Raw genomic sequence first — 23322 nt, 5'->3', positions numbered from 1 at the left:
CTTGAAACACAAACATTTCATTGATTTTTCACCTCCACAGAATGAAATAAATAACTTTAAATTAATCAATATAACCTGGAGTAAGTTCAATGCTTTCTCTCATTCGAATTAGAGTGAAATTGATGGGTTCTCTGGTACAAATTTAATTGGGTAAAGTTCACATCAATACAAAAATCATATAATAGAAAAATAAACCTAAAGATCAATACATATTTGAGAATATCACACCCAGACACTTCAATACTAGTCCTTTACAAATGTTTCAGAGTATCATGATTAATCTAAGAAAAATTAGAAGCTTTTCACATGAATGTCACATCATTAAAATTTAAAATATTATAGAATAGTATTATGTTTATGGATTCTTAAGTGTGTGTGTGTGTGTGTGTGTGTGTGTGTGTGTGTGTAAGCTATGGCAATATTTTCAACAGAGAGCTACTTTTGGGAGCTGGTGTTGGGACCTATGTGAGTTTCAAGGATTAACCTCAGGTCCAGAGATTTGGTGGCATACTTATCTGCTAAGCTATTTCTCTGGTTCATGACTGAAGTTTTAGTGCAGATACATAAGAATCATTGGGATGTTAATAAAAGAAATATAAAACACATACCATATAATTCCTCTGGTAATGAATATGTGTAATTTCTTTGTTAAAATCAATCACGTAGCCATTGAAGGACCAAACAAATGTGAGATCCAGGGAAGGATCGAAGGACGCAGCACACTGCATTGTAGCATTTTCTCCAACAGTGATATCAGCATTAATTGGGGCCAAAATGATTCGTGTGGGATCTGCATGTTTTGAAATAAAAAAAAAGTAAATCACATTAAAAAACATTATGAGGCATCATAGTTTCTGGTATTGAAGAAGAACTGCCACCTGAGGACCTCTGCTAACCATTATGAGTAAGCTCTGGGTGGCCTTAAAACTGAACTTCAAGTACCTCCCAGCTCTTCCAAAACCCTACAATGTGGTTTAAGGGTGGTAACAACTTCAGATCCTAAAGCTCATTCAATGAAAGTGGGCCAGATATTTATACTAAAAGATGCAATGGACAGTCTAAGGATTTCCAAGGCCGATCACACACATGTGCGTGCACACAACGCACATACAGACACACAAACCCAAGTAACAGAAAATCCAATACAACATGACTCCTACAAAACTATTAAACCCACATTAATTATCCCCAACGAGAGCAACTTAGATGACAGGACAACTAATTCAAAAGAACAACTATGGACATTCTTAAATGGCTCACAGGAAATACAAGTAAATCTTAAAATGAAAGCCAGTAAAACACAAACAGCTTAATAAAATGAGAAAACTTCAGGATATATGAAAATATATTTGAATAGAGAGATACAATTACTGAAGAAATTCCAAACTAAAATAAAACTTGAAGTGAAAACTTTAGCATGTCTATTAAAAAAGTGTAGTAGACTCACTAATAAAATATATCTAGCAGAAGATAGATTATCAGACTTAAAGACAAGGAAGAAGAATTGGATCACTCTGTCAAATAAAATAATAAGTTTTAAATAAAATAATAATTTTAAAACATGAACAAAAACATGTAGTCTTGGGAAGAAAAAGCCCTGTTATGAGTTACTTTCCTCTGGGATTAGAGACCTCCATCTTTGTTTGTTCAGCTGTACCTCTTGCAAAGTGATTATCTACTCTGAGCTTGTTGATTGTGTATACCCTTCATAGAGTGTTGCGAGAGTCGTGAGACCATCTGAGTATTTATCAGATCCCTACTACCTGTTATATACATCTCTGTCTTAATTGCATGTGACTCAGATAGGGTTAGAGTGCCTAAGTTGGAGAGACTAGGAAAGGGGGCTCATCTATGCAGTTATGGGAAGCCCTCACCTCTACCAGGTAAAAGCTTTTCAGGTGTGGCCTGTTGTGGTCGGATCACCCACATTCCTGCAAGCAACTTCTCACATACGTTCTCCCAGGAAGCCCACGAAGCTTATTGGTTCCTAAGAGAGAACTTTGGTAGAACCATGCCTCAGTTTGTCATTAGGACCAAGAGGAAGATGTTGCTTACATCTCCCCAAGAAAGGAAGTATAGCCAAAAGTGTAAATGTATAAAACAGTGATATAAATTAAGGAAAAGAAATAAAGGATAAAGGAACAGAATATATTTTTTAAAGACTCATAGAAGAACAATTCTGAAATACAAGGAAAGAGCTGACCACTAAGATGAAAGAAGCATATAAATCGATCTATCAAACAAACAAACAAAAGTCAAACACCCAAATAGTATCAGAAAGAAACTCCTTGTGTCATATAATTGTCAAAGCTCTAAATGTACAGAAAAAGGATATTAAAAACTGCAAGAGAGAAACACCAAGTCACAAAGAAAGGGATATCCATCAATTCTAATGATGGCAAGTTTTTGATGATGACTTTTCAAAGCCTAAAAGACATAGAGTGATGTCCTACAAGTTCTGCAAGACTGCAGATGACAACCCAGACAACTATGCTCACTAAGATACTATGATCACTAAGATCATGATTGAAGGGAAAAGAAAAGTTTTCCATGACAAAAGCAGACTAAAAGAATTTGCTATCACAAAGACACCCCTACAGAGTATAGCAGAGAAATATCTCAGATTGAAGAGAAAAATAAGTATATCCAAGAAACTAGAACAGAAAATAAACAATGTTAGGTCAGCTCTTGAGCAGAGGAAGACCAAGAAAAGAAATACTACAAGATTAACAAAATGGCACGCATCAACACATATCATTTAATAATAACTTTGAATATCCACTTTTTTAGGTCCCCCATTCAAACAGCATAAACTTGCACAGATTGGAAAACAGCACCCATCATTTTTCTATCTCTGAGAAACATACCTCCTTATCAAAGATAGATAGATGTGAAAGGATGAGCAAAGGATTTCCACGTGAATAAAAATAAGAAATAGTTTATAAGAGGACTATGATAGCACAGGATATAAGACCAACAATTGACAAATGAGATCTCAAAAAACTAAAAAAAAAAAACTTCTAATACAGCAAAGTAAGCCATTTGTCTAATGAAGAGGGAACCCACAAAATAGGATAAAATCTTTGCCAGCTATATTTCTGACAGAGGATTAATATTTGGCATACATAAGAACTCAAAAGACTAATCATCAAGAAAATAAACAACTCAATCCAAAAATGAGACATCACATTGAATAGAATCCTCAAAAGAAGAAATTAAAAATGTCTGATAAATACTTAGAGAAATGTTCAACATCTTTAGTCATTAGGGAAATGAAAATTAAAACTATTATGAGATTCCATCTCACCCTAGTCAGAATGGCTACATGAACAAATCAAAGGACAACAAATATTGGCAAGGATGTAGATACAAAGGAACTCTTACATAGTGTGAGTAGCCATCATGGATATAAGTGTAGTGGTTCAGAAAATAGTGAGAACTGGAACTCCCATATGACCTGGTTATCCCACTCCTGTGCATATACGCAAACCACTCCCCATTCCTTTCCTCAGATATTTTTACACCTCATTTATTGCTTCTCCAGCTAGGAAGTAGAATCTGCTGAATGAATAATAAATGTGTAACATATGCGCAGAATAGAATTTTGTTCAGCTACAGATAAAATGAAAATGGGAAATATTCAGGTGAATTGATGAGGCTAGAAAAAAAATAATGAGCAAGGTAAAGATAAAAACATATATTTTCTCTCATATGTGGTCCCTAGCTTCAAATATTTAGAGTTTTTATTTTTAAACTAGAATATCTGTTAAGGCAGGTAAACCAGAAAATGACTGTTGAGATGGGGAAATCCCTTAAGGGAGAATATATAGAATTTCACAGGCGATATAAAAACAAGTAGAAGAAATCTAGGGAGTGGAAAGTCTAATCAGGAAAGGGTGTTAGGAGTGGGGAAGACTGGGATGTACAAAAGGTTAATCAAAACTAAGGATCTATGAAAAATACATACAAAACTTGCTACTTAAAAAATAAATTTTTGAGTTAGAAGGAGAGAGAGAGTTACAAGGGAGCTATCCTTCTGGTCTAGGATTATTAGGAATATTATTATTAGGTTATTCCTGAAAACCAAGGGTGGCAGGTAAGTGATAGCTCTTGATGTGTTATTGCATGGACCAGAGATTCTCAATAATACAGGACCCTTGCCACTATAACTAATTTGAAAAAGCTATGGACAAAAACAACACATACTTTGGTTACAAAGGTATAGAGAAATGAAGCTAGAACTGAGCCTGGAAGCTTTACCCCTGCTGCCTAGCTTCCACATTGCTAGAAGATATTATATAGAGTGCTAGGGGGGATTAAGGTAACAACATTCTTACCCAGCTGTAAACCCTATGGCCTGTAATATCATTATATCAGGGAAGATGTGCCCATTTATGCAATTATGTCATGATTGTCATGAGGCTAACCACTTGCTCTGATTGGGTTTGAGGCTGGCCACACACGAAGCCATTTATTACTACAAAGCCATTCAAAATCCCATGGAAGAGGATGTCTTAGACCTTAGGAACAAACTTGATACTATTGTTTATTTAAATTGTCATGGCACCAAACTCCCTTTTACAGTTTTAAGTTTATACTGATAGCAAATGCTATTTCCAGCTTTGAACCAGAGGTATCCCTGTGATGGATGCCACTAAATACAGATGCTCATGGCATCTTAAAATGATGAAAATAAGTGGCAGCTGAATGCTTAGCCCTAAGCAGAATATTTATACTACTCTTTAGAAAGATCAGAGAGTGCCATGAATAAGAGAATGGAAAGGATGAAGATTTCAATGATAGACAGAAGAGTTCTAAAGTGTCTTCTAGGCATGGCAGATCCAATGCAGTCATGACTTCATAGCAGCTTGGTGGTCTACAGTGAGGCTACACAAGCCCAAGTTTATGGGGCTCACTGGGGTAGGATCTTGTACACTGTAAAAATTTATTACTCATATTGGTTCAATAAAGCACTGATTGGCCATTAGCCAGGTAGGAAGTATAGGAAGGAAACCAGACTAAGAGAATTCTGGGAAAAAGAAGGCAGAGACTCAGTCATCAGCTAGACACAGAAGAACTAAGATGAGAATGCCTCACTGATAAAAGGTACCAAGCCAGGTGGCTAAACATAGATAAGAATTATGGCTTAATTTAAGTTGTAAAAACTACTTAATAATAAGCCTGAGCTAATAGGCCAAACAGTTTACAGTTAATATAAGCCTCTTTGTGTTTCTTTGGTGTTGAACAACTGCAGGACCAGGTGAGACAGAAACTTTCATCTACAGCTCACCCTCTCCCTGTATAATTATTGACTACTATTGGAGGGGCCATTATCGTCCAATTGACATCCTACTATGTTCCAAAGGGATAAAGTTCCAAAAGCATATTCGCACAGATGACACATATTCAACTCAGTGGGTCTTACCGCAGTAACAAATCCAAGCCCTAACACTTAACAACAAAGCTTTTAGAGAAAGGGACTTCGAGAGAAGAAGTGGGTCACAGGGGTGAGAAGGGTATTAGAGATGGCAGTTATCACAAGCAGAGCGCATGTGATTCTTGTGTGAAATTGTAAAAGAACAAACTCAATAAAAGGTTTTAAAAAGGAATAAAACACAGTATATTCTGATCCATTCTGCAAAGGAATAGGATGTTTTTACATTTATTTCCAGTAAGAACTCCTCAGAGGAAGGAACTTTCCCAGCAGGCTTCTGAAATGGAAACTCATCACTACATCGATTGTATTAGAAACTTAGTTTTGAATGGCATATGTGCAGGACTGCAAACTTAAGCATCATTTAATAAACATGACTCAAATATCAAATGATTTCTTACTTGTGATCACCAGAGTCCCAGTGCTATTGGCTTTCCCCCTATTATTTTCTGCAAAGCATGTATAGACGCCTCCATCGTTCCTTGTAATATTATTGATTTCCAAGCTACCATCTTCCCATATGAGTATTCTATATAATTAAAAAAACATACAATTCATAAAACACATTTAATAACATATATTATCATTGTACCTTGCAATACAAATGCTATTATTACATTTTATACCAGTATCTTCTTAATACATTTAAAGACATTTTCAAGGTCTAGCCTTTGTTTCAAATGTTCTTTTTTGGCATTGGCAGAGTGCTGGGAAGCTAAGCTTCATCACTTTCCTAGATAACTTCTAAGGTCCTAAGGCAGATTCTTTGTGCTCCTATGAGCCCAGGCTAGTTGTTTCTGTACGTTTTCTTGTGATATCCTTGACCCCCGACCCTGGCTTGTACAGTTCTTCCTCCCTCTCCTTGGCAGGATTCCCCATTGGCTCAGTGCTGGGCTGTGGGTGTCTTCTCTTGCATTCTCTTATCCTTAAATTCAACATTAAATATTTGTTACTTCTTCGACTTTCTTTAACTAAATCATTTTCTAAACTTTATCTTTTAGTTTTCAAAACAATAGAAATATTTGTTCTTTTAAAGGACAGTCTGATAAAAAAAATTAGGATATCTCTATCTTACTAAGCAATGTTGAAATTCTGCTCCAATGTGTAATAAGATTCTCTTCTGTCTCTTTCATTATCCAGTTCTAACTTACAGCTTACTTTGTAATCTGTTTTAGAATAACAAATGCAGCGTAGAAATAAGACAACAGCAAAAGGTATTTCTTTGTTGCTAAGGAGGATTTGAAACCAGGCCTCTTTCTCCAAATGTGAAGGAACATAATGCGTCACTGTGCCATGCTCTGCACAAAGAAACTGGGCACTGTGTTTTGTGAAGGCCACAGACTCTAGCCTGATGCCATCTCGACTGGAATCTGGGGACTTCGCAATGAGGTCAGTTCTTGTAGACATAAAACTCCTCTTAGAAGCACTTTTGGCCAAAGCAGTTTACATATATGTCATATAGATTACTATTTCTTATAATGACATATTACTATAATAATATATATATTACTATACATGATATATTATAGGTGGCGCTATATATAATACATTATATATAGTATACATATTATATATAAGCCATGTATATGTGTGTGCTTAAATTTGATCTTTATCATGTTCAAAGTGTCCTATATCACACCGTGACATTTCAGCCTGTGCATTTTTCTCAATGACAGGATTTCATATAAGTACCATTAGACTATAATGGAACCCAGAAGTTCCTATCATCTAATGGTGCTATAGCCATGGCAGTGTCACATGCAAGGCATTGTGGATCCTGGAGCTAAAGACTTCCTCCACTGCCAGTCTACACCTTTTGAAGTGTTGGGTACCACATGCCTCTCAGTAATGACAAATGACTACACTTCTGCCTTGCATACTTGATATACTTATTCCTTCATATACTTCTTCATATAGCATGAAAATGGAACAGGCACTCTGCAGGCACAAAAATCACTGGGTTTTTAAACTACTTTTTATAGAGAAATTCATCGAAATAATATTATATTTATTCTTATTGACTACTGTTCAAACTTTAACTTCAAACAATTCATATTTGTATTTATCTTTTAAAATTCATTTCATTATATATATATATATATATTATCATCTTCAACATTCAATAAATTCTTGCCCATGAACCCTCTATTAGAAAGTGGTTGTTGACACTGAATTGTTAATGAACTAAAGCAGTAATTAAAAATTGAACTTGGAGACTCCATGAGGAAGCCACTTGGCTGACTTGAAAGACCCTAAGCACAGTTACTTTGTGAGATCCGAGGAGCCAGGGACCGTCAGCTCTGCCCCCGTCTGACCTGACCTGCTGCTGTTGACCAGCCACTCTGTCCCTTTGCTCCACGAAAACTTGGGTTTCGGCGCAGCCTTGGGCTTGCATTCAATGATAACTCTTCCTCCTTTAGCAGCCAGGATCTTTTTCTTCATGGGATTCATTTCAAAAGTTGGAGCTAATGCTACAAGGTAAACAGAGGATTATCATTGTCCTTTAGCTATCAAACCCAATATTGCTTCTGGATTGTAGCTTCTTTTATACATCAATAATCTACAGGGAGGACTGAGGTAAATATGATCAGTTGTAGTTCATGGGCATCTCATACGTAACTTTTTATTTGATAATTTAATGACATCTCTTCAACTCAATGGATAATTGCCGATAGCTTTATCAGCCACTATAAATTTTAGTTCTAATCATATGTTATGTTCCTGCTCACCAAAAAGGCACCTTGAATCCAATTGTTCTGTTTTGATTCTACAAGGGAACTTAGCGGAAAAAGATGGTGAGAACTCCGCGTCCTACAAATGTTATGTCAATATACATTTTCACATATGTGCGCTGCCTTTCCTCTCAGGATACCTCAAGTGACTAACAAGAGAATTGAAGTCTATTACATTGATATAATTTTTTTAGGCTATCACAGGTTGTTGGCATTTGAATGTGAAAACTCCTTTCAGTAAATAATGGTATCCCACTTAAATGTCCATTCGCTGAGCACCAATGGAATGCTCCACTCTTTGAGGAGCGAATCCAGGCCTTCGGGACCTACCTACAGACAGCTAGGAGGAATGGGTCCAGATAACCGGTGAAGAAGCCCATGACACAGCTGAAGTTCATCTTCAAGTCACAGCACAGACGCATAATCATGAAGTCATGACCCAGCATTTTATAATCCCAGGGACGGTATGCTCTATGTCCTCCAAGCTCCCCCATCTAGTCCACTGCCCAATCCCTTTCGCTATTAGCAGGCACAGTGTGTTCCAGTCATCTGCATTCCATCTCTTCTGGGGACACTTTTTAGGCTGGTGTGTATGTGACTCTATCATTTAGTCTAGTGATTCTTAAACTTCAACTGCCTGTCAAAGTCATCTGAGCGTCTAATTAAAACGTCTGCTGGGCAGGTTGGTGGTGGGAACTGGAGTATTCACAAGTAAACAGCTCTGAGAGTTGTTACCTCAGCTGCTGCTCTGGGAAGGTTGCTTTTTACAGCAAATATTTAGTCTGTTTCATTGTTCCTTTAGCCTGAATTTTGATAACTGGGAATTTATAGCTTGTGTAACCAACTTGTGCTGTGCATCTAAATAAAAGAAAAGTGAAATGGAATGTGAGCTATGGATACCCTTCTACCGATTGATATGCGGTTTGTTTGATAAACATTTATCAAAAATTGGAAAGGATACTGACCCAGGATCTTGAGCTCGGCATTCGCATAAATGGATCCATACGCATTTTCTGCTATGCACTGGTACATCCCAGCATTGTCAAAAGTCACATCATACAGTCTTAGTTCCCCTTTGTGATACTGAAGAGTAAAAGAAATTACACGGCTTTGAAGAACACGGATGTAAACTCTCCCATTCAGCTAGGTTAGCACTTAACCTATGCTGTGCTCATCTACCCCCATATTCTCCTAAGAAGCACAGACGGGGTTTCTATGGCATGGAGAAGACCAACCCACTTACCATGCCCAGTGGCTCTTGTTTTATTCATCTTACAGAGCTGAGAGTCCACCTTTTCCCCTTTGGACCAGCTGTGAGATTATAGTGGGAAGGTAGAGAAGGGCCCCACCGCTGTCACTTGTCCCAAGGCTATGATAGGACTTAGCACATCTCTCTTACCTCTGTTTCTGTGGGATTCAGGGAAACAGTGGCAAAGAGGGGACAATATGAGTGGACATGGTTCAATAGGAAGGGGGGGATGTGGAATAAAGGAAAAATAAGGGGAAAAAAAAGAGAGAGGTAAAGATACCATTACAGAAAACTGTTGAAACTAAAAGAAGACACTTTTGTTTTTCAAGGAAGATTTCTGTCTCAGGGCCCAAGTACCCTGAGAAGTGACCAAGCACACAAGTGACCATTGTGTGGCCACCTGAACTGATTCTGGAGCAGCAAGGCTCTTCAGTGTGCTTACCGCATATCCGTTTTTCAGCCATCTGATGGTAGGGATGGGCTTCCCTGTGGCCACGCAAGGCCAGTAGAGGTCACTGCCTATGTCCACCTCAGTGTCGTTGATATGCTCTACCCACTCAGGAAATGCTGTAATGGAGGAACATCATCAGTGCCTCAATGCCCATCACAATCTCAAGGGTCTAAGTTTTGCAGTTTGTTCACTTTATTCTGGCATGTTTACCAGATATCATGTGTGTGCCTACACAGGCCACTATTCTAAAAAAAGACATATGTTATCATAGAATAAGATAACCATCATTTAGTTAGTAACTATACTTCTAGATTTGTTTATTTTTGTTTATATGCATTGTGTGCCTGTATGATTTCATGTGCACCATATGCATGCAGGTGCTACCAAAGCCCAGAGGGCACTGGGTGCCCTGGAGCTGAAGCTATAGACAGTTGCAGCCACCGGATATGGGGGGCTGAGAACTGAATTCCAGTCCTATGAAGGAGAAAGAAGTACTTTTAACTTCTGGAGCATCTTTCCAGCCCAGGTAATTGTTTTTATTATTTACCAATTCAAAAGTTAATTGAAGATAAATATTAAATTAATTGATTTGTCCCTTAATAACTTGAATCTTTTGGATATGACAAAATTACAATTGAGATTTTAAAAGATATGTTTCAATAGTCTATCATGTAAAGGCTGTCATATATATATATATATATATATATATATATATATATATATATTATCACTTGATTGAGTGAAATGGACTTCAGTCTCAGTTTTTACTTTTATCTACTTGGCTGATAAAAAAATGCTAAAAATATCCTCAAAGGAAAAAGAATCTTTCTACATGAAAAATCACTCTTGTCAAGCATTTCAATTATCTAAGCAGCCCAAAGAAATAAGTAGATAGTACAAACCAAGAAAAGAGATAGATAGATAGATAGATAGATAGATAGATAGAACTCTTAATGGAGTAGACCATTTCCTTTTTATTAAAAATTAAACCTTGTGTTACATTTATTTTCTCTGGAAAATAAATATTACTAGTATATATATATATATTACTAGTTATATATATAGTGCACATATACATGTTCATATATGTACTTATATATATATATATGTATATAAAATCAGAAAATATTTTCTGAGCTTCCCAGATTATCAACACTGAACCAATACATAGATGAACAAATGTCTCTTTATGCATACTATGCAGTATACAATCTAATTTAACTTCCTATTTTCACTAACCATTTGTAACATATAGGGAGAACTTTCAGAGGTTCAATGCTAGTGAATTTGCTAGTTGAATACACGTTTTATTTTGTGTAGAATCTCTTCAATACTTTAATGGCATCTTTGCTACCTTGGTCCCCCAAGGGGACATATTGACATCACTAAACATAATACAATAATAAGAATGAATAATTGAATCACCTCAGTTAATTTTGTATGTGGTTTCATTGTATAGACTTTAAAGATAGTTTGTTTCAACATACAAACAAAAATTAAGATATCTTCCCAGTAAAGGATAAATGAACTTATTGTAAACAACCTCATACAAATGCGTGTTCTGTCACAATGATTCTTTCAGTGCCTTAGATATTTGACAATTTAGAATTTTACTCTGCTGCAAACCTGGAGAAAAGTTTTCTAAATGCATTGAAAAAAACTTTATCTATAATTTACAGATCCAGTCCAAAAGTGGTAATATTATTCAAGACATTCAGAGAGCCTATCGCTGTTTTCCCTCCCTTAGAAGCCGTTTCACATACACTTGACGTGTCGTGTTAATGACATTGGGTATTCAAGTCTGGAGTTTGGGGAAATATCTCCAAGCTGTAGAACCGTGCTCAGGGATGGAACCAGAAAAGGATACAGAGAAGATCAGTTGCTGACTCTGATCACTTAGTGGAGTGGTATAAACAGGAGGCCTCTGAAGGGGAAATGGGAGTGGTACATATGAATGAACTGTAGGGAACAGGTGCCAAGCACAGACAAGGAGGCACAGAAAGAGGAGAGGTGGATCAAGAGTGACTGCTGATGCTGTCATGTCTGATCAGATGGCACTAAGAAATGATCAGCTTCTGGGTGATCATAGAAGAAAGGCTTTAGTAGAGAAATCCTCATGAAACAAACTGGAGTGAATGATGACGGAATACAACTGGACATGGAGACAAACCTTTTTAGATTCCAGATGACTCTATCAAAATTTGTGTTTGAGATAAACTAGCAGAAGATAAACTGAGCATTAACCAGAGTTGAAAACAAAACAGCAGGAGACAGAGGTGGATTGCTATGAGTTTGAGTTCAGTCTGGTCTAGGTAGGGAGTTACAGGATCTCTGGGGATATAAAGGGAGACCATCACACAGGAAAAACAGAAAATCAGAATGAATTTATTGAAACCTAGTTGTTTATTCCATATTATGGAAAGATGTAATGATGACTTCGGCCTCACTAAGTTCTAACGTCCTGAGCCTGGAGAGATGGCTCGGTGATTAAGAGCACTTGTATCAAATTCTCAGTACGCACATGGCACTAATTACCCTCAGTAACTGTAGTTCCAGGGAATCTCACACCCCTTCTGGCCTCTGCAGGAACCAGGCACACATATCATATACATAAATACATGCAGGCAAAACACCCAAACACATAAATAAAATTTAGTTAATTTTAAGAAAAAAAATAAATTTCAAGAATTGCCAAAAAAAATCTGTCTTCCCAGATATGCTTAGTATGGTGGGTGAGGATTAAGTACTTGCACCAAAATAATTTTGTTAAAGTAGAAAGAGATGATTCTTTACACCAGGGGTTCTCTAGCACCTGGGGAGTTTTCAGAAATACATATTCTGAGGCTCATGGTATCCTTCTGAGTCAGGAATTCTAAAGAAGGCCCAACAGCCAGTACTTTAACAAGCCCCCCAGGGAATTTTGAGGCCTATTAAACCTTGCAAACCTCTGACTCAGACTTTAAGCCATAATGCATAGGTTCTTCTAAAAATAAAGATACCGAAGAAAAGAGAATAATAGAAGATTAAATGAGCAACATTTAAAATCACCAATAACTATCAGTCTATTATTATAATCATGATATCAAAAGTATACATTCATATTGGCTGTAACTCAGAGTTGTATATGTAATTACATAAGGTAAACATCTAACTTATCGGAACAATATAAGTCACAAGTTTTCAAATAATTATTCTGTGATAGTTCTTCAAGTAAGGAAAAATCTTTGAATAAGACATTGACGGCGATCGTGGAAAATTAAAATACCTACCGTGAACATAAATTTTTGCCTGGTGCTTGTCCTTTCCTCTGATGTTCTCGGCCTCGCATTCGTAGATGCCTTCATCTTCTAACTGGATATTGAAGATCTTGAGAACAGCCCCCGAGGTGCTTATCTCTGCCGTGCTAGGCATTGGCTCTAGCACCTTCCGCCACCGGATATCAGGAACAGGGCTAGGAAGAGAAGGTATAAAATCTCCAGATCCACAGGGCTTAAAGAAGACTGCCTGGCACTTACGGCCAGCTCTTGCATCACTTATTTTCTGAGATGGCACAAAACCTTCTCTGTTTTGATGCACGTTAATGAAAAGCACAAGCACACTTACTTTCCAAGAGCAAAACACTCTAAAGTCACGTTTTGGCCCATCATGGTATAGATGTCCTTAAACTGCACTACAATATCAGCAGGATATGGCTTTGTTGTTCCTAATATTAAAAAGAAAAGAAAACACACACACCCATGGTATATTATTCACAATGTATTTTTTCCTTTTTAGCATCATAAAATTTTGTGGTTTAGAACTGCACCAATACAAAAAGTTTTTTCAATATAGATATTGTTGGTGTCCCAATATATAGATTTGTTTATGCACAATGTGTGCAAGTGGAAATTCCATCGGACAATCATCTGTAACTAGTTACACTAAATCAGCTACAGAATTTCAAGGTCTCATTAAGGGGGCTTCAAATACATATGAAACACTGTAAGAAGTCCTATAAGGCACTTGAGAAGGTAGAACAAGAAGAGTGAAATGGGAATATGAAAATTGGAAGAGAAAAGAGAAGAAAAGGGGAGAAAGAGGTGCATTAAGAAAGGAGAAAATGGAAGAAGGAATTATCCTCAGAAACTGAGGAAATGGAGCGACAGAAATGAGAGCGAGACCATGACTATAACATGACGGTTCTTACTCTTAGAGTGGTAAGGTGACATTGCAGATACCATGTGCCGTCATTGAGCATCACACCACAGACCCTGAAATATGTGCCAACACACCGGACTCCAAAAAGCTTAATGTGTTATTATCCACCAAAACATGAGTGTGTACTTTATACCGCATAAAAATAAACAAACAAACAAACATACCACAGCAATACAGAAGGCAAAACCAAATAATTAGTCTGAAAGAGGGGTCAGCAAATAAGGGATTCAGAATGTCAGAGCGGATATGGGAATCCTAAGCAAAAATAGAAACTGAACTGAATCAGTTCATTACAAAGCTCAGAATTAAAGAAAACACAGAGGAAGCCAAAGGACGTGAAAATATACAACCTAAGGAAAAGCTGACTGCATAGCACGGAAGGCCCCAAACCCGAATTGGAAGTTTTGAGATCAGTTTTGTTAATAGTAAACAGCAGTGGGATTTGGTAAGAGTAGTATAGTTCTTACCCTTGGCTCAAAGTGAGACCTTGATGCCAGTTTTAAGCCTTTTGGAGTCAGAATCTGCATTGCATTTTTTTTTCTCAGAACTTTCCAGTGGCTTACATACTGATTTAACTAAAAGCCATAGGGTTAGCTGCTCTGAGCATCAAAGGAAGGGAAGAATTGATAAATGCAAATGTTACTTGTTAGGAAGCACAACAAGTTATGTTATGTTACGTTAAGTTATGTTATGGCCAATCAGGCTGAAGAAGGCTAGAAGGAAGAAGTAGTTTTGCTGGGACAGTAGTGAGCACGTCTTGAACACTCAGCATCCTGGAGCGCTTTGGGGGACAAGTCCAGGATGAAGATATAGCTAAAGCCTAAACACAAGAAAAAAAATTAGAGACGTGAATTTACATGAACACCTCTGAAAATGTGTAGTTTGGGGAGAATATCTAGAAACAACGGCAGAGGGGTATGGGAAAGAGGGACATCTTGTGATTCATGCTTGCTGGAGGGGAGAGGCTGGCCTTGAGGAAAGGAGAAGGAACTCTTTGAGAGGTGGATAAAAAATGTCAAATACCAAAAAGAATGGGCACTGAAAACTGTCCTTTGATTGAATGAATGTGAGTTTCTTAGGCTTTTTTCAGATGGACTTCACTGACTAGGAAAGAACACAGTGAGGGAGAAGACAGGATCCTGAGATGGTAAAGGAAAAGAAATGAGCCATGTGCTGTCGCCCTGAACCAGGTGGGGCGTGAGCCAGAACAACCCAAGGGGTTGACTGTAGAAGGTGACATTGGTGCACCACTGAGACAGTGAGAAAATGGGTAGAAGACAGAGGGAAGACACAAACATGAAACCGAGTGGGAGAGGTGAGCAAGGCCCCTTTCCAGACAGCTCGTTTAGCCAGGACTGTCCAGCCAGAACGTCAGCAGTGTTTGCTGAATATCAAATGACTGTTTCCTTACAAGAAGTGAAGAGGGAATGCCAGTGGCACCGTGGCACTTCCCACGCTACGGAAGGAGAGGAAGCAAACAGGACCGTATTGAAGAGGGTACTCTTCACTTCTAAAGTAGCAGAAGAACTGGGGTGAAGCTGGGATAAGGGAAACACACAAGCTGTGGTGTGATAAAGCGCACCTCAAGGAGTGCTAAAAAATTATGGAAAAAATTTGAAATTAAAAATGGAGTTGGAGAATGACCCCAGCACACAGGCCACAGTAATATATACTAATTACTTAAAGCACAAATAGCGATGGTTTCTTTTAACTTGTACCATGTAAATAGTTCGCAAAATAATTAATTTTTTTCTGATTATCTAATTACTTTTTTAAAAAATTTGACTTAAGTGTTTAGTCTCATTACAAATGCACTAGAGAGTAAAAATGGTCATGAAACAGAAAGCAGATCCCAGTCATTTCTGTGACAATTCTGTAGGGCCTTGAACCAATGAATCAACCTTCCACATACTTCCTAACCTGCAAGTGATGAACATGAACTCACCCATTTTTGGGAAACTTTACTGAGTAAAACCAAACTTCAGAAGCTAAAGACTAAGTCTTTCCTCCAGCATACACTATATGCTGCCCTCCACAGGAAGACAATGAGTCATTATTATAAATGCACTTTAAACAGACAACTTGAAAAACAGCATAACAAATAAAATACTTACGTTCAGGTATTGGAATGAGGGGTATAAACTTGCTGAACACACTTTTTGTGATAGAAGGGCTGGACACAAAGCAGGAGTAGTTGCCTCTATCAGAAGCCTCAACATTTGCAATGTAGAGATTGCCATTTGTCTGAGACACAAACCTTCGCTTGTCCATTGTGATAAATACAGGGAATTCATTCAGGAGCCAGCGGTAGCTAAGGTCATCTAGAAGAAGATATTGCCCACTAAATATTAAGCTTTTCTCTGAAAATAAAGTTTCTGCTTCCTAATTACATGTCAACTGTCAGTGGCTACAAATCTGTAAATATTAGAAGTTGAGATATTTTCTCATAACTACCCTATTCTCAAGAATATAATTGTCATGGTGAACAACTGAATCTATCTTTCTGTATCTATCAATCATCTATAGCTAGTACTTTCGAGAGTCTCAACATTCTTCTTTTCATTTCATTGGGCTAGTGGTTTTGGGTTCTTTAAGAAAGTGGATTGAGCAAGTCATGGGAAGCAAGCCAGTAAGCAACAACTCCCCCTGTCATCCTGGGCCCTGCCATGGCCTCTACAGTTCCTGTCCTGTCTTCTTTTGCTTGTGAGCAATGAGGAGGAAGAGTAAGTTGAATAAGTTGTTTCCTCCCAAACTTGCTTTTTGGTTATGGTGTTTCTTCACAGCAACAGAAACCCTAAGACAACATATAACTAATATTCTGCTAAAGGAACACAGCAATACAATTATTTGTAATGATATTCTGATATAAACGTAAATCATTTCCTCATTCAGCCCTCATCATAAAAGCTTCTTCTTGCAGTACAGTACTGACACCAAGTCCCAAAAGTAAACAATGTGCAGACGATGAGAGACTTTGGAGCACTCAGCCTTAATCAAATGCCTTCTGTCAAGACTCTGGGCTCAAAGGGGAAAAGGAGAAAAAAAAAGATTGTAAGAACCAGAGGTGGCAGATGTCACCAAGGAAACAGTATCTTCTAGACACAGCAGGACTGATACACACATAAGCTCACAGGAATTGTTATGGCATGCATAAGACTTGCGTAAGTTTGATCAACAATAAATCCAAGAAGTGAGAAATAGAAGTGGGCCCAAGTCTCAGCCCCCAAAAGAAGCTATTTACAATTGATATCTGATGGGAATGGGAAAATAAGTTTTATTCCAGTGCCCTGTTACTGTTACTTGGTGCATCAACCACACTCCAGGTTAGTCTTCATGCCCAGGAGTAATTGACAAACATAAAATCTATTCTATGTTTTTTTGTTGGAGTGTGTGTATCTGTATGTATTTTGTTTTGTTACCTTTTGTCTTTTCTGGAGGGGGGGTTATTGTGTATTAACTTTTTGCTGCTTTTGTTTTCAGGAAGAGAGGCAAACAGAGAGAGGGGAAGGGAGGAAAAATGGAAGGGGGAGGAAGGGAGCGAGAATATGAAGTTAAGTGGGTAGGGAGTGGAGAGGATTGGAGAAGCACTAATCTGGGAAGTAGAAAGGACGCTATAAAATATATTCGTCTTAGGGTTTCTACTGCTGTGAAGAGACACTGTGACCACAGCAACTCTTACAAACTTATAAAGAGTTTAATTGAGGAAATGGATTACAGTTTCAGAGGTTTAACCTATTATCATGATTACCATCATGGCAGGGAGCATGGCAGCATGCTGGTCGACATGGTGCTGGCTACATCTTTATCAGAAGACAACAGGAAGCAGACTATGCCACTTAAGCAAAAGAGACCTTAAAGCCCGCTCCCACAGTGACACACTTTCTTCAACAAGGTCACACCTCCCAAAAGTGCCACTCCCTATGAGCTTATGGAGCCAATTACATTCAAACCATCACAATATTGTATGTGATAAATTTAGAAAACGAAATATCAAGCAAAGGGGGGAAAGGAATTTCCTCCTAATTTTGCTACTGTTATGAATCTGATGTACAACCCCTGAGAAGGTGCAACCCCCAGTTTGAGAAGCCTGCTCTAACCACCTTAAAGTGGTAACCACTCATGTCATGTGACTCCTCTGTTCAACATTCTGAGTGCAAATATCACTAAAAGTTAAAGCACAGGGTTCCTATGCGTGCACGATAAGGTCCTCCACAGCACAGCTCCCGGAACCTCCATTGCATGTCTTACTGCGTTCCATGTTATTCTCTCCACAGCACAGCTCCTGGAACCTCCATTGCATTTCTTACTGCCTTCCATGTTATTCTCTCCACAGCACAGCTCCCGGAACCTCCCTTACATGTCTTACTGCGTTCCATGTTATTCTCTCCACAGCACAGCTCCTGGAACCTCCATTGCATTTCTTACTGCGTTCCATGTTATTCTCTCCACAGCACAGCTCCCAGAACCTCCCTTGCATGTCTTACTGCGTTCCATGTTATTCTCTCCACAGCACAGCTCCCGGAACCTCCCTTGCATGTCTTACTGCGTTCCATGTTATTCTCTCCACAGCACAGCTCCCGGAACCTCCATTGCATTTCTTACTGCCTTCCATGTTATTCTCTCCACAGCACAGCTCCCGGAACCTCCATTGCATGTCTTACTGCGTTCCATGTTATTCTCTCCACAGCACAGCTCCCAGAACCTCCATTGCATGTCTTACTGCGTTCCATGTTATTCTCTCCACAGCACAGCTCCCGGAACCTCCATTGCATTTCTTACTGCGTTCCATGTTATTCTCTCCACAGCACAGCTCCCGGAACCTCCATTGCATGTCTTACTGCGTTCCATGTTATTCTCTCCACAGCACAGCTCCCGGAACCTCCATTGCATGTCTTACTGCGTTCCATGTTATTCTCTCCACAGCACAGCTCCCGGAACCTCCATTGCATTTCTTACTGCGTTCCATGTTATTCTCTCCACAGCACAGCTCCCGGAACCTCCATTGCATGTCTTACTGCGTTCCATGTTATTCTCTCCACAGCACAGCTCCTGGAACCTCCCTTGCATGTCTTACTGCGTTCCATGTTATTCTCTCCACAGCACAGCTCCTGGAACCTCCCTTGCATGTCTTACTGCGTTCCATGTTATTCTCTCCACAGCACAGCTTCCGGAACCTCCATTGCATGTCTTACTGCGTTCCATGTTATTCTCTCCACAGCACAGCTCCTGGAACCTCCCTTGCATGTCTTACTGCATTCCATGTTATTCTCTCCACAGCACAGTTCCTGGAACCTCCATTGCATTTCTTACTGCGTTCCATGTTATTCTCTCCACAGCACAGCTCCCAGAACCTCCATTGCATTTCTTACTGCCTTCTATGCCATCCCTCTGCTGCAGATACTCTGCCTTGCATTGCACCCAGGGTCCTACCTCAGCCTTTGCTCTTGTTGCCTCTCCCTTCTGGGATGTCATCTCAGATGCTTATACCATTGGCTCCTTCACATCTTTATGGTTTTAGTCAAGAGTTCCTTCCTGCCAAGGCCCCTTCTAAAACCTAAATTATCCCCTACCCTTCCCTCTTCTTCTCCCTCTCTTTTATCCTGTACCATTAGGTACCCCTGTCACAGAAGAGGGTCTCTGAGGGCTGGTGGCTTTTATTGTTCTGTTCCACTGGGGGTGTCCTCTGAAATGAGCAGTGTCTAGGAGAGGGGAAGTGCTCACAGGGGTTTCTTAGTCAATGGAGCTCACCCATTGTTGAGTCACTGGGCAGCCATTGCCTTGTTTGTGGGAAATACTATGAAGAGGAGAGGGATTTGCTCATGTTTTCGGCAGTTCCTCAGCAAAAATCTACTCTCTGATGGAATCCTGCTGAAACACTGTACATAGGCCCCTCCTATATGAGCTAATTAATTGGGTTGTTTTTTTGGAGTACAGAGAAAATTACAAGTATTTTATAAGAAAATATATGTATAATTTTCATATATGCATAATGAAATTTCACATAAATGAAAATTTACATGTAATATATGTGCATAATTTTGTATGAAATATAGATGTCTATATGTCTAGGAATACATACAAAGTCAGTGCATTCCACACAAAATTACGTATAGCAGAGTGTTCTGTTTCATTTTCTATGGATACGTTTTAAGTCACATTTAAAATATAAAGAATACAAAACATATTTCTTTTTCAGGGACTATATGAAACAAATGAAAACAAGACTGTGAATATATTTTATGACAACCCGTTCTTTTAACCATATCCAATGAAAGAAATATGTATTCAAAATTGAATTTTTAACAGATGATTTTTAATTTTGTTCCCTTTCTGAGGTACACAATTATTCTCATAGATCAGTGACTTTAAGAACATTAATAATTTATCATGTCTTTATCCTTTTCTAGTGCTTACTTATAAATCACAGTGTATTGCAAATATGAAGTTGAAAAACTGATGGATCTTACATCATTCCTCAGTGCTCTTCTATTTATGAATATTCAACATAAGTTCTGGAAAATCTTCCATAATTTCCCTTTTGTGGTAGAAACTTTAATAAGGTACAATCCAACATAGCTACTGTTTATAAACTAAAATGACTAGAAACCCTTAGGTTTAGGGCCAAGTGACTAAGGAACCCAGATAGAAAAGCATCTATCAGTGATGACCACAAAGTGACGCTGTTGCAGAATGCTGTACTCTGGGTATGGTACAGACATTGTTCTAAGGAACGCTCCTTGGATGTGTTTACTCTGCTTGAGGCTGATTCACTTAACTTTCTAGAAGGGCTCACAAGGCTCCATCCCTTCCCAACATATAATTATCTTATAGGGAGTTAGTGGCTCCTGGAGGAAAGGCGTTTTCTTCAATGGTGTAGCTGTTCTCCATGTTTATGTAAACCTCTCCCGTGTCCCGCTAAGGGATACTAGTTAAACTCACTGCTTCACCAAGCTAGTCTTGGGTGAAATCCTTTCTTAGATTAATGTCCTGTCCATAGTGAGATGTTTTTCCCCCAGGAAAAGTTCACAGCACAAATGCAAAGAATGAATCTCATTAAATTAATGACGGGCCATGATTGTTAGATAAATTAAGCAATTGTTAACGTATTATCATTACCAGAACACTCAGATGTCCTGATTTAATTCCCGAAGTGTCTATAGTTCTAGAAACTCCATTTACTTGGAAAGCAGTACAGAGGGTCGCAGAGAAGCACCATGGCCTTCCCTTCCCGAGGGGTCTATAGTTCGGGAAACCCCACTTACCTGGAAAGTGATATGGAGGGTCACAGAGAAGCACCATGCCTTTCCCTTCCTTCACTTTCACCTCCGGACGCTCCTCAGGAGGAAAGGGGTCGAGATCTAGTTTTCAAAGGGAAAAGGAAAATGTTCGCTCTGCTCAGGAGAAAGAGATGTTTGTTAAGTGTGATCTTTCTGTAACTTGCATGTACGATATGGCAGAGCTGAGCTGGCTCTGGACACCCGTACAAAGCATCTTGTTTTCATAGCTTGGATTGGTGCGTGCCATCCAGTTCCGTCATGGACTCAGAGCATCCTGCACAATTCTGACAACCATGAAATTTCCGGCTAACCTAAAAATGTTCCTTTGGCGTTAGGGAGGTTCTCAGTGAATACCAGTGAGAAATACAGTGAGGTCAGTCCAAGACAAAGAGCTGCAGAAACTAGAGAGGAAAGACAGGTGTGCATCCCTTCTGGCCAATGCTTAGAGATTCAGTGGAAGGAGCTGAGGAATGAACGCAGGGGATAACGGCAAAGTGATCCACACAGCCCAGACTCCAACCCCCAATCTCTTTTTTCTATGTGCTTAAAACTTACATTTTGTTTGATTTCTTGATCCTTAAGTGCTTAGGTTCTTCCTTTCTTTGACTGAAAATGGTTCTCATTAATTTCTTCCTCTCTTTCTCTTTTGTGCTCCACACCCAAATCATAATACCTACTTTTAACTCTGCTTAACTAACACATTGCCTGTCTCTGGAAACCTGTGTGCTCTTCCTGTCATATTTTTTTTTCCAGAAGGAAAGCCCAAAGCCACATCTCTGGACTGGAGGTGCTAATGGCACCTGAGTGCCCTTTCCAGCCTGCTCATTTGATAATTAATTAAACTTGGCAAAGCTCCGTTAATCTCTGGTTGTGGAACAGAAACTCACATGCTCAGTCCCATCTTAAAGTTCTTTCTCTAGCTTCCATGCTACTGCGGTAACAGAAGAGTGTTTCTGTCTCTTCACTTTCTTTGAAAATTAAATATAAAAAGCTTTAGTGAAGTGCGAGTACTGAATTATTTTCTAGTTTATCTACAATGTTCATTGTGCTTTAATATCTTTGTGACTTGACCCTTCCTGGTGATGGATCTGCTTTCTTGAAACATGGTTTTCACCCTATAATGTATTTAGCAAAGATTGAAAACGACATAAAATCACAAAGTGGAGTTGTATTACTGTAATAAGCACCCCTTTTAATGTAATGCTGTCTTGTAGTAGGATACACTTGTTCGTTTCCCAGCCGGCCAGACTCCCAAAATAATCACACAGAAACTGTATTAATTAAATTACTGCTTGGCCTATTAGTTAGTTCTAGTTTCTTATTGGCTAGCTCTTACATCTTAAACTAGCCCATCTTTATTAATCTGTCAATAGCCACATAGCTGTAGCCCTCAGAAGTTAAACACTGAAGAGCCAGATAATTTCAGGGATGGGTGGGGGGGTTAGGAGAGGTACAGGGCACTTTGCATATCTCAGATATTTTCCTAATAGATAATTCTCAGCCCATGAGGGCCTTCATGCTGGCACCACTTTGTCGATGCTAGATTGCAGAGGACCGTCCAGCACTCCTCACCATCTAGTCCAGTTTTCTCTTCCATCATCTTTACAACACTCATAGTGCTCTGCCTATGCTGAACTTACCATGCAAACCACACTACCCTGTACAATGGGCTTCTTCTATGGCACATCTTGCCAGCAGCCTGCTTTTTCATTTTTTTTTCTCTTTGCTGAACACTTAGCATGTCAGTCACTCGGAATTACCATATCTTAATTGAAATTTCACAAGCGTGTTACTCATGTCATCACCAACAACCTGCCACTTCTAAATGAGCAGGTCATGTGACTTCTTTAATAAGCCACACGTAGTCACTACGGTTGGAATGATAAGGTAGGAGGGTTCATATTCATAGGGACAAGAGTTTTTAGTTTTATTTATATGTGAGAGTATATGTGTATGTGCATTTGTGTTTGTGTAAATATACT

At 38.8% G+C, this 23322-nt stretch overlaps 1 protein-coding gene across 4 annotated transcripts in view; it reads right to left on the bottom strand.

Moving 5' to 3' along the window:
- Nucleotides 1-23322, bottom strand: part of Cntn1 (contactin 1) — a 275291-nt gene that overhangs the window by 81180 nt on the left and 170789 nt on the right. For all 4 annotated transcript variants that reach the window (XM_075960412.1, XM_075960410.1, XM_075960411.1 and 1 more), the window contains exons 6-14: nt 21326-21421; nt 16178-16384; nt 13470-13569; nt 13136-13317; nt 9858-9982; nt 9132-9249; nt 7755-7905; nt 5836-5963; nt 609-790 (exon numbers count right to left, since the gene is read on the bottom strand). In XM_075960412.1, the coding sequence (XP_075816527.1) occupies nt 609-790; nt 5836-5963; nt 7755-7905; nt 9132-9249; nt 9858-9982; nt 13136-13317; nt 13470-13569; nt 16178-16384; nt 21326-21421 (1289 nt within the window). The remainder of the gene's footprint in view (nt 1-608; nt 791-5835; nt 5964-7754; nt 7906-9131; nt 9250-9857; nt 9983-13135; nt 13318-13469; nt 13570-16177; nt 16385-21325; nt 21422-23322) is intronic.

This window comes from Microtus pennsylvanicus, chromosome 2, assembly GCF_037038515.1.
Source record: "Microtus pennsylvanicus isolate mMicPen1 chromosome 2, mMicPen1.hap1, whole genome shotgun sequence".
NCBI classification, from domain to species: domain Eukaryota; kingdom Metazoa; phylum Chordata; class Mammalia; order Rodentia; family Cricetidae; genus Microtus; species Microtus pennsylvanicus.
This window is presented reverse-complemented; position numbering and strand designations above follow the sequence as displayed.